Genomic DNA, 12795 nt, shown 5'->3' on the forward strand with positions numbered 1-12795 from the left:
ATAGAAATAAAAAAAGTCTAGCATTATACTGAATGTAGACTAAGAGGATAGCCAAGAAAATTGAAAATTCAAGACGTTAGAAATAAGATCAACAGTGGAAAAGAATGAATTAGAATAAGGTAAAAAGCTAAAAGTCACAGACATTAAAAAAAGAAAAGAGAATGTATCGAACTACCTACTTAAATAAAATCAATATGCAGATTTAGAGTGGCCACTTCTCCGCACTGCTCCAATTAACCTGCTAGATTTGGATCGTGTTGTTCACTACGAATGAGAAAACATTCCTCAAGCATCCATCTAAAATTTAATAACAAAATTATCGATGTTAATTTTTTTGTTAATTAAAATGAGTTTTAATTTTAGTTTAGTTCTGGAAATTTTGTAATTAATCGACAAATTTTGTATAATTTCTTCAATTATAAAAGGAATGTTTTTTGTTGCAAAATTTTCTAATCACTTTTATTTATATTATACTTGATCATTTCGCAAGTGGAATTGGACAGCAATTAAGATAGTACCCAGCGTGAAAGATTGAAACACTGAAAACAGAACCTCTCATAATTATCTAAGAAATAAGATTGAAAATAATCTTCAAGTCTCATGTTAAATCTTAAAATGAATTGACTGAAATTTAAACATTAATTTTCCTCGATATTCACTAGTTTCAATGTTACCTGATTACATTGTAGGTATGTTCAAAATAAGTAAACATTACTACAATCTCTCGATCTCATCATTATCGTAAATAACACTTTTTTCAAGCACTCTCAACTTAATCTGTTCAAGTATTTTTTTGGTATCTGAAGATATGATTCCATGTCAAATTTTGGATCATTTATTTTCTTCAGTATATCAAAAATTGGACTAAGAATCAAACGGAAAAATGTACGTGACTTCCAATTTGGTGTATATCTCCTTGATATTTTTAAATGTGGTAAGTAGAAAATTATATGAATATCGATAATTATATTCATTACAATATGCGTAATTGACTTTATCTTCTTTGCCTATGCAATGGAATCAAAAATAGTAATGAGCTGTTAGATTTCTTTCTATATCAATTGTAGAAGACAGTTATGCGAGGAATAATCAATATTTGATAAATACGCCCGGCACTAATACCAAATTAAGGAATGAAAAATAATATTTACTACCCGTATAAATTTCGTGAATATGTAACAAACCGTCAGTCTACGTGGACTCATAATCTCCACTGTTTACCAATGAAAACATGGCCGAAGCAGTACGTTCACAATTTCCTCGAAATATTCCTGCTAGAAAGTCTGCGATAAGCAATGTCGTGGCTTGAGATTAAGAAATTACCGAAGTTCTAATAGACACATAATTTATCCAGATGATACATGGTTTGACAGTCACGATGTAGTAAATTTTGGTTGGGTTGACAATAGTAAAAATTGCTGTTTGAATGGGCCATGTTCTAAAGGGTAACGCATTATAATAGTACACGCTGGAAGCAAAGACGGTTTCGTGCCTAATGCTTTATTAATATGTGCTCAATATATTAAATGTATTATACCATGATCGGCGCTAGTTTATTAAAATAAAACGAAACTGTAAATGTAACACCATGTGTCTTTATTGAAATGTCTCGACGAAAAGCCGCGTATTAGAGTCGTCTTTTCTCGAGTCCAAAACACTGGCCTCAACCCCCCATGCCTGTTGAGCCAATTAATTGACTCGTACAAAGGTGGCGGGATAGCTATTAAACAAATATCTAATCTATAACCTATATAATACATCTCCTCCTATAAGTTTAGTTTGTCCGGTTTTTTTATCACACGACCACATCTGGTTTTGATATCCTGATCTAAAACTTTTGGACTGGATAATAAACATTCTGGGGGAGCCTCCAGCAAAGGTTTTTTATTCTTGAGTGACACAGCAGGCTGAACTAAAGGTTCACCACTACTCTCATTTATGTCAGGCTCGTTGCTTTTAGACACATACTCATTTAGGGATTCCTTAAGGTCAATGCGATTACGCCTAATCACATTACCAAAGGAATCTTTCACAAGGTAAGATCTAGGAGAGCTATGCTTGGATACAATTTGTGCAGGCTCCCACTTATTCTTTACATGGTCAAAAATCGTCACATTGGTTTTAGGTTCCAAAGGTTTTAGATCTTTACTTTTCTTGTCATAGTAAGACCTATAAATATTCTGTCTTCGCAATAGTTTCTCAGAAACGTCTTCACAGAGTTTCGGGTGCAAAAGACTGGAATTGATAGGTACTTTTGTCTTGCAAATCCTGCTCATCAATAACTCTGCAGGTGAATAGCCAATATACTTAAGTGGTGAATTTCTGTATTGCAATAAAGCAGTATGTATATCAGAGTTTTCTTTCAAACATTTTTTTAGCATATTTTTACCTATATCTACCCCTTTTTCTGCCAATCCATTAGATTGTGCATAATACGGGCTGCGCAAAATGATTTCAAAATTCCAGTTTTTTGCAAACGTCTTAAACTCTCTACTATCAAAAGGCACGTTATCAGCAGTTATTTTATCTGGTGACCCATGAACAGAAAAAATAGACTTCAAAGCTAAAATAACTGATTTCATCGACTTGTCTTTAATTTGAGTGGTTTCCAACCAATTGGAGTATGAATCAAACACAATGAGAAAAATTTTGTTGGCATGCGAAAAAATATCTAATCCCAATCTCTCCCATGGCCGATTCGGTAACTCATATGGTAATAGCGATTCTTTTGGCTGTTTCTTCGCAAAAGTTTCGCAGATACTGCATTTTTTTATGTAGGCTTCAACATCAACAGATTGCCCTGGCCAATAAAATATACGTCTTGCACGATTTTTGCATTTTTCAATCCCAAAGTGACCCTCGTGCAATAATTTGAGCATATCACCCTTTATGGCAGTTGGGACAACAATTTTCTCACCAAAAAACAGCAATTTATCAACATAGCTGAGGTTGTCTTTGATTTTAAAATAATGCCTCAAAGAAGGAGACATGTGATGTTTATTATTGGGCCAGCCTTTTATATGGAAGTTGATAACTTGTTTCAGAATCTCATCTTTCTCGATTTCCTGCCTGAATTGTTCCTTCCGCTCTTCAGACATGGTTAAATTTTTTGATAAAGAGTGTACTGCAAAATTAAATTCTTGATCAGACTTTAGCCCAGTTTCTGGTAAAAACGCTCTTGACAGTGTGTCTGCCACATACAAAAATTTTCCAGGTTTGTAATTCACAATTATTTTATAATTTAGTAAGCGGAGTCTCATCCTTTGTAGGCGGGAAGAAATAGATGCTAGATCTTTTTTCATGATCGATTCCAAGGGTTTATGATCAGTGTTGATTTTCACATCAAATCCATAAATAAAATAATGAAACTTTTGAGTAGCAAACACAATCGCCAGCATCTCTTTCTCTATCTGCGCGTACTTTTGCTCGCAGGGGGTTAAGCTCCTGGATGCAAAAGCTATTGGGTGACCTTCTTGAGATAGACAAGCACCTAGACCGTCCTTGGACGCGTCAGTGTCTATTTCTATAGGTTTTGTTGGATCAAAAAATGACAAAATTGGGGCATTGGTTAATGTATCTTTAAGTCTAGTTAAAGATTCATCATGCAATTTAGTCCATTGCCAATCAATATTATTCCTGGTCAAATTTCTAAGTGGAGCTGTTATTTTCGACATGTTGGGCAAGAACTTTCCTAAATACTTAGCCATGCCTAATATTCTTAATAGTTCAGTTTTATCTTTGGGTTTTGGCATCTCTAGAATTGGTTTCACATAATTTCTGTTCAGTTTGACACCTTCCTTTGAGTAAATTTGACCCATAAACTTAACACTTCTAGATTTAAATTGAATTTTGTCTCTATTAAATTTTATATTATATTTTTGTGCCCTTTCCAAAACTAACCGTAGATTATTATCATGTTCCTTTTCATTACTGCCAGTTATAATCAAATCATCAAAGTAAAGACCTACACCTTCAATGTCACCAAATATTTCATAGTTTTGTTTTTGAAAGACTTCAGGGGCTGAGCAAATTCCAAAAGGTAGACGACAAAATGCATACCTTCCAAAGGGTGTTCCAAAGACACAATATTCTTGACTTTGTTCATCAATTCGAATTTGAAAGTACCCGTCTTTCATATCTAAAACTGTGAAATATTCTTTATTATTAAGTTTAACAGCTATTTCCTCGGCTGAAGGAATCAAAAATCTTTCTCGTTTTATTGCTAAATTCAAATATTTTGGGTCAAGACACAAGCGTAAATCCTTATTTTTCTTTTCAACTATCACCAGAGGATTCAACCATTCAGTCGGCTTATCAATCTTCCTTATAATACCTTGTTTTTCAAGATCATCAAGCTTAAGTTTTAAACGATCATGCAATGCAATTGGAATCCGTCTGAGTGGTTGAACTACTGAAACTGTATCTTCTTTTAAAGTAATGTGATGTTCTCTAGGAAAAGAACCAAGACCTTCAAAAACTACTGGATATCTTTTAACAACATGATCGAGTGATATAAATTGACCAGAATTTTCAACAATTGAGTCTACTCTTTTTACTAAGTTTAAATCAACGCAATCAGCACAACTCAGTAGTGGCAATTCGTTATTATCACAAACTGCAAAGAATAGGTTTCTAACATTATCATTAACTTGACATTTTAAAGTGATTTCTCCTAATGGAGCGAATACATAATCACGACTGCCATACGGAGCTAGTTTGACTTTAGATTTTTGCATTTTATCAAGAAGCCCTAGTTTTTTAACAATATTTAAAATCAAAATGCTTACTTCGCACCCTGTATCTAGCTTAAATGTTACCTTATGACCTTCTACAATAATTTTCTTCAACCATGACAATGGTTTCTTTATACTACTAACAGAACCAACTTTTTTTATAGACTGAACATATAACTCATTTGAACTGCTCTCACATTCAATATTTTCTGATTCACTATCACTAAAAGCTTCAGTTTCTACTTTATTCACTTTTCTTCTGCCCAATCTTCTATAGCTCTTCTTTTTCTCTCATTTCTTCTCAGACTGATTAATATTATACTCTTTTTTACACACATTCGCAAAATGATTGCGTCCCTGACATTTTGCGCATGTTTTATTCCAAGCAGGACATGAATTTTTCTCTCGATGTACATAGCCACAGAATTCACATTTCCCTTCTTTTATTTCTTTCAAAAAATGCTTAGATTTTACAGAGCTTACACTAGCTTCATTCTGCAAAGCCTTCAGCTGTTTTTGACTAACTTCTCTTGTTCTACAGATGTCTATTGCTTGTGTCAACTTTAGATCAGATTTTCTTAACAATTCTTCTCTAGTGCTTTGGTCGTAGATGCCCATTACAATCCTATCTCTTAAAAATTCTTCTAATAAATTACCATAACCAGTTGTTTTTCCCGCTGTTCTTAGTTCTGTCAGGAAACTATCAAAACTTTGTCCCTCTTCTTGTGTTATACTGTTAAATAAGAACCTTTCATATATAACATTTCTCTTTGGTTCACAGTGATCTCTAAATTTTTTCAAGACATTATCAAGAGTTTTCTGGGCCTCCGGTAACGGGTCAAAAGAGTTAAATAAATCAAGACCATCATCACCAACTAAGTTCAATAGAATTGCAACCTTTTTTTCATCATTTTCATTGCTTAAACTTGTAGCAGTCAGAAAATTTCGGAATTTTTGTTCAAATTTTTGCCAGTTATCAGCTAGGCTTCCTTCAATGGATAAAGGATCTGGAGGTTTGAAGTATGATTCCATTGCTGTTGGCTTCTACTTATATCGCAGCAAAGTCCAGCTTACTAATGTCTAAGTACGACTGTACGAAATTTACTCAAGCTTTTTTATCAAGTTTTTACACCTGACACCATGTATTATACCATGATCGGCGCTAGTTTATTAAAATAAAACGAAACTGTAAATGTAACACCATGTGTCTTTATTGAAATGTCTCGACGAAAAGCCGCGTATTAGAGTCGTCTTTTCTCGAGTCCAAAACACTGGCCTCAACCCCCCATGCCTGTTGAGCCAATTAATTGACTCGTACAAAGGTGGCGGGATAGCTATTAAACAAATATCTAATCTATAACCTATATAATACATTAAAAACTGTGCTGCTGATTTTCATGAAGATAACAGCCTTCACCTAACATTCCACCACAGTCAGAAATCGTTATGGACAACGCATCCTACCACTCGTGGCAACTCCTTAGGATAGCAAATAGTAGTAGTTGCACCGCTCAAATTTAAAAAAAAAATATTCCTATTCCTATTCCTCTCAGCGATCGTAAAAAAGGCCCAACAAACAAAGAATTGCTTACTGTTATTAAAGGTCTAAAGTTGGAGGAAATTTCTTATATTATACTCTTCCCATACTACCTCCTTATTATTACATATTCAACCCTATAGAGTTAATGTGGGCAAATGTAAAAACAGAACTCCCAAAATGTAATCAGTCTCCAGAACTGAGTAAAGAAGTTGTAGAACTGGTAAAGAAAGTTTTAGCAGCAATCCGCCAAGAGCTTTGGAAACACTGCGCTAAACATGTTATCAAAGAAGAAGACGAGTATACTTTACAACCCTTCACCATTCCAAGATATGATGACTCCATTTATGACGATTCTGACTACCATTATTATTTTATAAAGATACTTTGGAATTGAAATGTTTTTTAGTTTTGTTTTATTTGCAAAGAATTTATTTTCCTTTATGGCTTTTGCTTTGAAATTTTGTTTTCGAGAAAAGAAAACAAATGAGGTACAAAAAGAGCTCAGTTCACGACTGGTACCCTGTTTAAACCAAACTCCCTTACAGGCTGGTACATTTTACTCGTCTATTCATGCCTAATAATATCCAGTTGTAGCAAGTTAAGTAGTTAAGTTCCAAGTAGGACTAAAATTAAGTGCGTCTATCTAAATAACGGCGTATAATGCCGTCCAATTAAGGATGATTCGAATGCCTTATAACAAATACTTTATCACAGAAGATATACATATTTTTTAAAATATTTATAAAAATGATAAATTTATAGAATGAGATATCTACGTCTATGGTAGATCAAACAAAATTGTTGGCAAGGGTTTTTATGACCTGCAATTGATATTGGAAGAGCTATATTAGGTAATCTCCCGGATTCGTGATACTAAAAGCTCTCCTAGGTACATGAACTCTATAAAGCGAAGAAGATTTCTCAAGCAGATAGTCAGGCAGAAAGTGTAACGATGAGAAAGGATGCCGAAGAGAGAGACGGTTGCCGTGCTACTACCTATGGAATGGATACTACTGACACAGAAATAAGAGACAAATATGAGGATATATACATGATAACTTCAAAACACTTAATACTATTGAAGTGATCACTAGATTTTGTACTGTTGGCACAAGAATAAAAAGTAACAACGGCAACTATTGTGAAGAATGTAACGATGTCAAATACTGGGGAACAAAACACAAGATGATAGCAGAACTAGGCATAGACAATTGAAAACACTTTATTCTATGTTGGAAATGGTCAAAACTAATTTAGGTTCTACCTAAGTTACGGTTGAACCATAATTATTCTAGCTCGATGTGACAATGGAATGTTAATTCCGACAATTATTTTCATTCAATTTTAAAAAATTCGACAAAGTGTAAGAATGATCTGGTTTTCATTTTTTTAATGTGTCAGAGTCTTGAAGCTAATTGACATTTCGAACTCACATCTTTTCTATAGCTGCCAAACTCCATCTTTGCCAGATTCAGAAATATCATACTATGAAGGCGTCCTCTAAATCTCCCTTGGTTACATCTTGACTAATTTCGACTTTTCAATCATGATAAACATAAACTAATAAAGTTAATATGATTCTTAGAATGCAGATATACTAGTAAATATCCCAAACGGTACAATCCTAGGCCGACAGGAATATTCTCAAAGAGGAATAACGTTTTATGCCTTCCAACAAATTCCTTACGCAAAACCACCTATCGGGAATTTGAGGTTCCAGGTAAGTAGTTTCTTCATTTTGATTTGGTGGATTCTGCACGTTCATACTTAAGTAGCCTTCTAAAGATATAATATATCTTAATTGTAAACGTGATTTTTTGTTTGATAGTCACCACAACCAGCTGAAAGATGGGAAGGTATTTTGAATGCAACAGTAAATACCAAGGTTTGTGTTATACAAGGATATATACAAGAGCCAACTCTTGTAGAATCTGAAGATTGTCTATATCTCAATATTTATACACCTAGAGTGAGTATATCGATTGGAATTTTCAAAATAGTTTGAATTTCTCTATAAATCGTGGCTATACTCTCAAAAGTTTTATAATGATTGGTATTTACTTCATGTTTTTAGTATCCTTCGCAAGAACTCTCTCTACCAGTAATAGTATATTTCCACGGAGGAGGCTTCGTTGTCGGAGATGGAACTTTCAATACTAAAGGACCGCACTACTTTATGGAGCATGATGTGATTTTGGTGACGTTGAATTATAGAATTGGACTATTAGGTACAAAAGTTTCAAATATTTCGAACGATTATTCCAAATTTTAGAACATCTCTATATTCAAAGTTTCTTAATATTTGCATATTCTAGAAAGTTCTGGAAGATAAGCTTAGTAGTACGAGGTTTCTCCCAAAATTCATTTGATTGATAATGTCCCAGTAATTTTTCTACTTCCGATGCGTTCCTGGAAATCAGTTTCAAGAATTGCCTTCAGTATATTACTTTCAACCGTCTCTTTCCAACAGTTCATCGTAGTGATCGTGTGATTACTGGGAGCTTATATGCAATATTTTCATAAGAGAAAACAGTCTGCACTTTCTCAGACGTGTTTAATTTGATTTAGGCACTTTAGAAAGCTTCCACCGCTGTAAAGACTGTCGCTTTTTTCTGGATAATAGCTGTAAACTCATGATATACCTCCCGTAAGGATTTTGCTAGTTTTTCTTTGTATTTTGTAGAACCAAATAAGATATAGAAATGCTGTGTTTTGGATTACGAGCTACGTCAGAGACCGAAACAACTGCAGGTGATCTGGAAATATTGTGTCTACTGACTTGTGCTAGCCAGTTTCATTCAATTCCGTACAGCCAAACTTGGACGTGTAATTAGCCAAACTGTATTTTTGCTGTGAGTGAAACTTTCTTCTCAAGAGCTCAACACATTTTTGACGGGCAAACCAAGACCAACGTCGCTCAGAAAGATCCAACTTTAGAATTGACGAAACTGTTTTATGTGTGAGAGCTCTATTAACAAGTGGACAATTAAACACTTTCGACGTATATTAAAATTTGACAAAAGATCTGGTTATGGGAAATATTTGTTTCAAAATAGTGTATGTTGATGTTGAGAAGATGAAACAACCTGAGTAGTTGAATTTGATGGCCAAAAAAGACCAAGCTGATTTGTTTCTTCAAAGTTATAATATAATGTAATTTTTTTTCTATCAATTCAAACCGTAAACCAATTATTTTATGGAAGTTTTCTTGATAAGCTAAGAAAAAGAATGATTTATAAGAAAACAGACTTTTGATACAAGCTTCATACATGATGTTATCGACTTGTCTCACATCAGTAATTTGTTGGCTCCAAAATATATTTCTGTTGTTCTTCAATCCCTACATTTGTTTGCGTCCATGTGAATTTTTTTTCCGGAGTTGAAACATGTTTTTAAGGACGCCATTTTGGATCTTTTCAGTACATTTGAAAGACTGTGACAGAAAAGTGAAAAAATATATCACTAGAAGATTTCCAATATTTTCATGAAGAGTGGAACAGCTGTATATATCTGTCCAAGAGGAATAGGAAAAACGTTCTTTGAAAAAATATTTGTGAATAAGAACTGCCCCATTTTTTTTCAATAGTGCGTATGTTATAACTAAGTCTTGGTAAGAGAGCTGATAAATTACAATATTAAAGTTGAAAACATTGTAATCATGAATTAAATCTGTGATCATTGGGTTGTGAATTTGCTAGGCTCTGAAACAATATCAAATATTTAGAACTCAATATACTTATATATGGAATGAATTGATTAACATCTCATAAACGACTTTCCACTTCCAATTATCTATCATGGAACATCACATTACGCATCATCATTTGTTGGATCTGAACGTTAGTGAGGAAAAAGAAATTATGAAAGATTTGAATGACCAAATGAGCAGCCAAAAACACATGACGAAGAAAATGAAATTATATTTATACAGTATCTGTGCAGCTCTGACGAACTGGTTAGGTCCAGTTTAATTCAATATTTTATTAGAAGGGTTTGGATTTGCAATGAGGCTTATAATTATTATCATGAGAATTATTTATGAGCATTTTTCAATGAAAATTTATTTAAGGATTTTTATCAACCGAAGATGCAGTAATTCCTGGTAACTACGGACTGAAGGATCAACAACATGCGTTGAAATGGGTTCAGGAGAATATTAAATACTTTGGAGGTGATCCTACTAAAGTAACGATATTTGGTCAAAGTGCAGGAGCAGCTGCAGTAACTTATCAGTTAATGAGTCAAAAATCTAAAGGTACAATTTGTTTTATAGTACATGAAAATATACAGAGAAGTATGAAGAATCATTGGTATCTTTTAGGGTTATTCAGAGGTGCTATAGCACTTAGTGGTTCTATTCTCTGTCCATGGGGTTATCAAAGAAACGCTAGAAAATACGCTTACCAAATGGCAAGATACCTAAATTCCAGTTTTAATGAATACACCAATTCTGAGGCAATACGTGAATTGTTTTTAAGTGTCACATTTGATCAGCTCAAAATGGCTAGTTTCCAGATAGAAGCTGTAAGTTATTTTCGTAAACGCAATTTATCCATTTTTCAATAGTGATAGTTTCATTATAAAAAAAAAACGATCACTAACTTGTGTTTCTTAGACAGAAGATCAAATGATAGGAGGTTACTTATTTTCTCCAGTTATAGAGCCAGAACATGAAGATGCTTTCATTACAGAGTACCAATATGGTGCTATTGAAAACGGACATATGTCCAGAGTACCTCTAATTATTGGTATTTGTTCTGAGGAAAGACTTTGGGATATTGGATCAAGTGAGTATCAGATAAAACTTAACGTTCGATTAATGATTATGTTAACAATGTTAAATAATTTTTTGAGGGTTTGAGAGAATTAATATTGTTCTAAAATTAAAATTAACAATATTTTAGATTTAACGGTATGCAAAGAAAAGGGTGAGATGTATGACAATAACATAACCAGATTTGTACATGACGATATGCACATAACTGACCAAAACGTGAGAGAAGTAGTAGGTGAAGCGATAAGGAAAGTATATGTAGATGGACTGATACAGGATAATCCCGGAAAAACTATCAAAGTGAGGATATTAATTATTAGTGAAGGCTCTTTTTTGACACAAACTTTTACCATTGCTCTAGAATTTTTGCTGTATTGACTTTCATCTTTTAATTGAACTAAGCCAAAGGATTCATTTTATACTTTATTACTAATTGCTTCTTCTCTTTTCATAGCCCATCAGTTTCATCTTTCACACAAATTTTTAAGTTGTGTTAATATTTTATAATAATAACTATAAAGACAGATATTGAGACATATCATGAAAAATATGTCGTTCTTCTTATTAAGCTGAAATGTCTGGAACCGTTGGCGATATTCTTATTGAATACATCACCACTACACGATTACACTGTCTGCACATAAACTCAGTCTCTGAAGACGTTAACTTGGTTATCGAAACGCGAGTCATACACTGTAATCGTGAGTGTTGGTGTAAACAGTGTATTCAGTAGTTTCTTCTCAATAATATTGATGTATTGACAAAAGATTTTATTACTTTTTCTTTAAGTACTTCAGCGATAATTCATTTGGTCGAGGTATTATTCAACATGCTAAATTACAATCACAATTTAGTGATGTGTATTTTTACGAATTTTCTTATTATGGTCGAGAACTAGCTGGATGGAGACCGTATGTGGAAGGTAAGCATTGTATATAAATTATTACTTCAAAGTCAATTCATATTTCAAGAGCTTTTCCAACAGAACTGGAAAGACTCAGTTTATCTTGAACAGTTTTCTGAATATTGGCTATTCCGCGCTGTTATCCAATTTCAGAGCTGCAAATGTTTGCGATAGTGGTGTTTTTGTGGATCATATCCAATGAATTTTGTCTGTTTTCCAGAGCTGCTGAACTCACATTAATTACATTTTTCATCCACACTCTATATATATATTTATCACTTATAAAGTGGTATTGTTTATAAGTATTTTCCAAAGCTTGGAATAGCTTCTCTTATTATATAGTTTTAAGTTTTAAGGGGTTGAGATACACACTCACTTTTTATGTATTTTGTATCTCAAATTCGACTAATTGTTTTGTTCTACGATTGAGTAGAATAATTTTCGTTACTTTATGTACGTTATTTTTAGGAGCTGATAGAATAAACCATGCCGATGATTTAGCATATTTGTTTGTAACGAAAAACAATTCTAATTTGGATACAATGCCCCCTGCTGACATATTGTCTAGTGTTCGATATAGAACGTTATTAACAAATTTTGCAAAAACTCTGTAAGTAGTTGTTTATATAGAATAATAACCCATAACAACAGCATCATTTGGAAATACTAGTTTCTTAACATAAAATTTATTTATAGACAAATCAATTCTTTTATCGTTTCCCACGATATTCTAAAAGTTTTTAATAGAGAGGGGATTTTTTCTATATCTAATTTTAAAAGATGATTAAACGGTCATTTATTGGAAATAACAAGGTACAATGGAAAAATACAATGAATGCATTTT

At 33.2% G+C, this 12795-nt stretch overlaps 1 protein-coding gene across 2 annotated transcripts in view; it reads left to right on the forward strand.

Annotated features, from left to right (window-relative positions):
- The first annotated feature begins 798 nt into the window (after window positions 1-798).
- The window catches only part of LOC130444637 (juvenile hormone esterase-like), a 13845-nt gene continuing 1848 nt past the window's right edge, over window positions 799-12795 (forward strand). Inside the window, exons 1-10 of one of the 2 annotated variants that reach the window (XM_056779887.1) lie at window positions 799-934; window positions 7859-7993; window positions 8102-8242; window positions 8348-8501; window positions 10343-10528; window positions 10595-10797; window positions 10889-11060; window positions 11178-11347; window positions 11837-11969; window positions 12420-12561. In XM_056779887.1, the coding sequence (XP_056635865.1) occupies window positions 884-934; window positions 7859-7993; window positions 8102-8242; window positions 8348-8501; window positions 10343-10528; window positions 10595-10797; window positions 10889-11060; window positions 11178-11347; window positions 11837-11969; window positions 12420-12561 (1487 nt within the window). In that variant the 5' untranslated portion in view covers window positions 799-883. The remainder of the gene's footprint in view (window positions 935-7858; window positions 7994-8101; window positions 8243-8347; window positions 8502-10342; window positions 10529-10594; window positions 10798-10888; window positions 11061-11177; window positions 11348-11836; window positions 11970-12419; window positions 12562-12795) is intronic. The other variant, XM_056779888.1, reaches the window with a different exon arrangement.

The sequence above is a fragment of the Diorhabda sublineata genome, chromosome 5 (assembly GCF_026230105.1).
Source record: "Diorhabda sublineata isolate icDioSubl1.1 chromosome 5, icDioSubl1.1, whole genome shotgun sequence".
Classification (NCBI taxonomy): Eukaryota; Metazoa; Arthropoda; class Insecta; order Coleoptera; family Chrysomelidae; genus Diorhabda; species Diorhabda sublineata.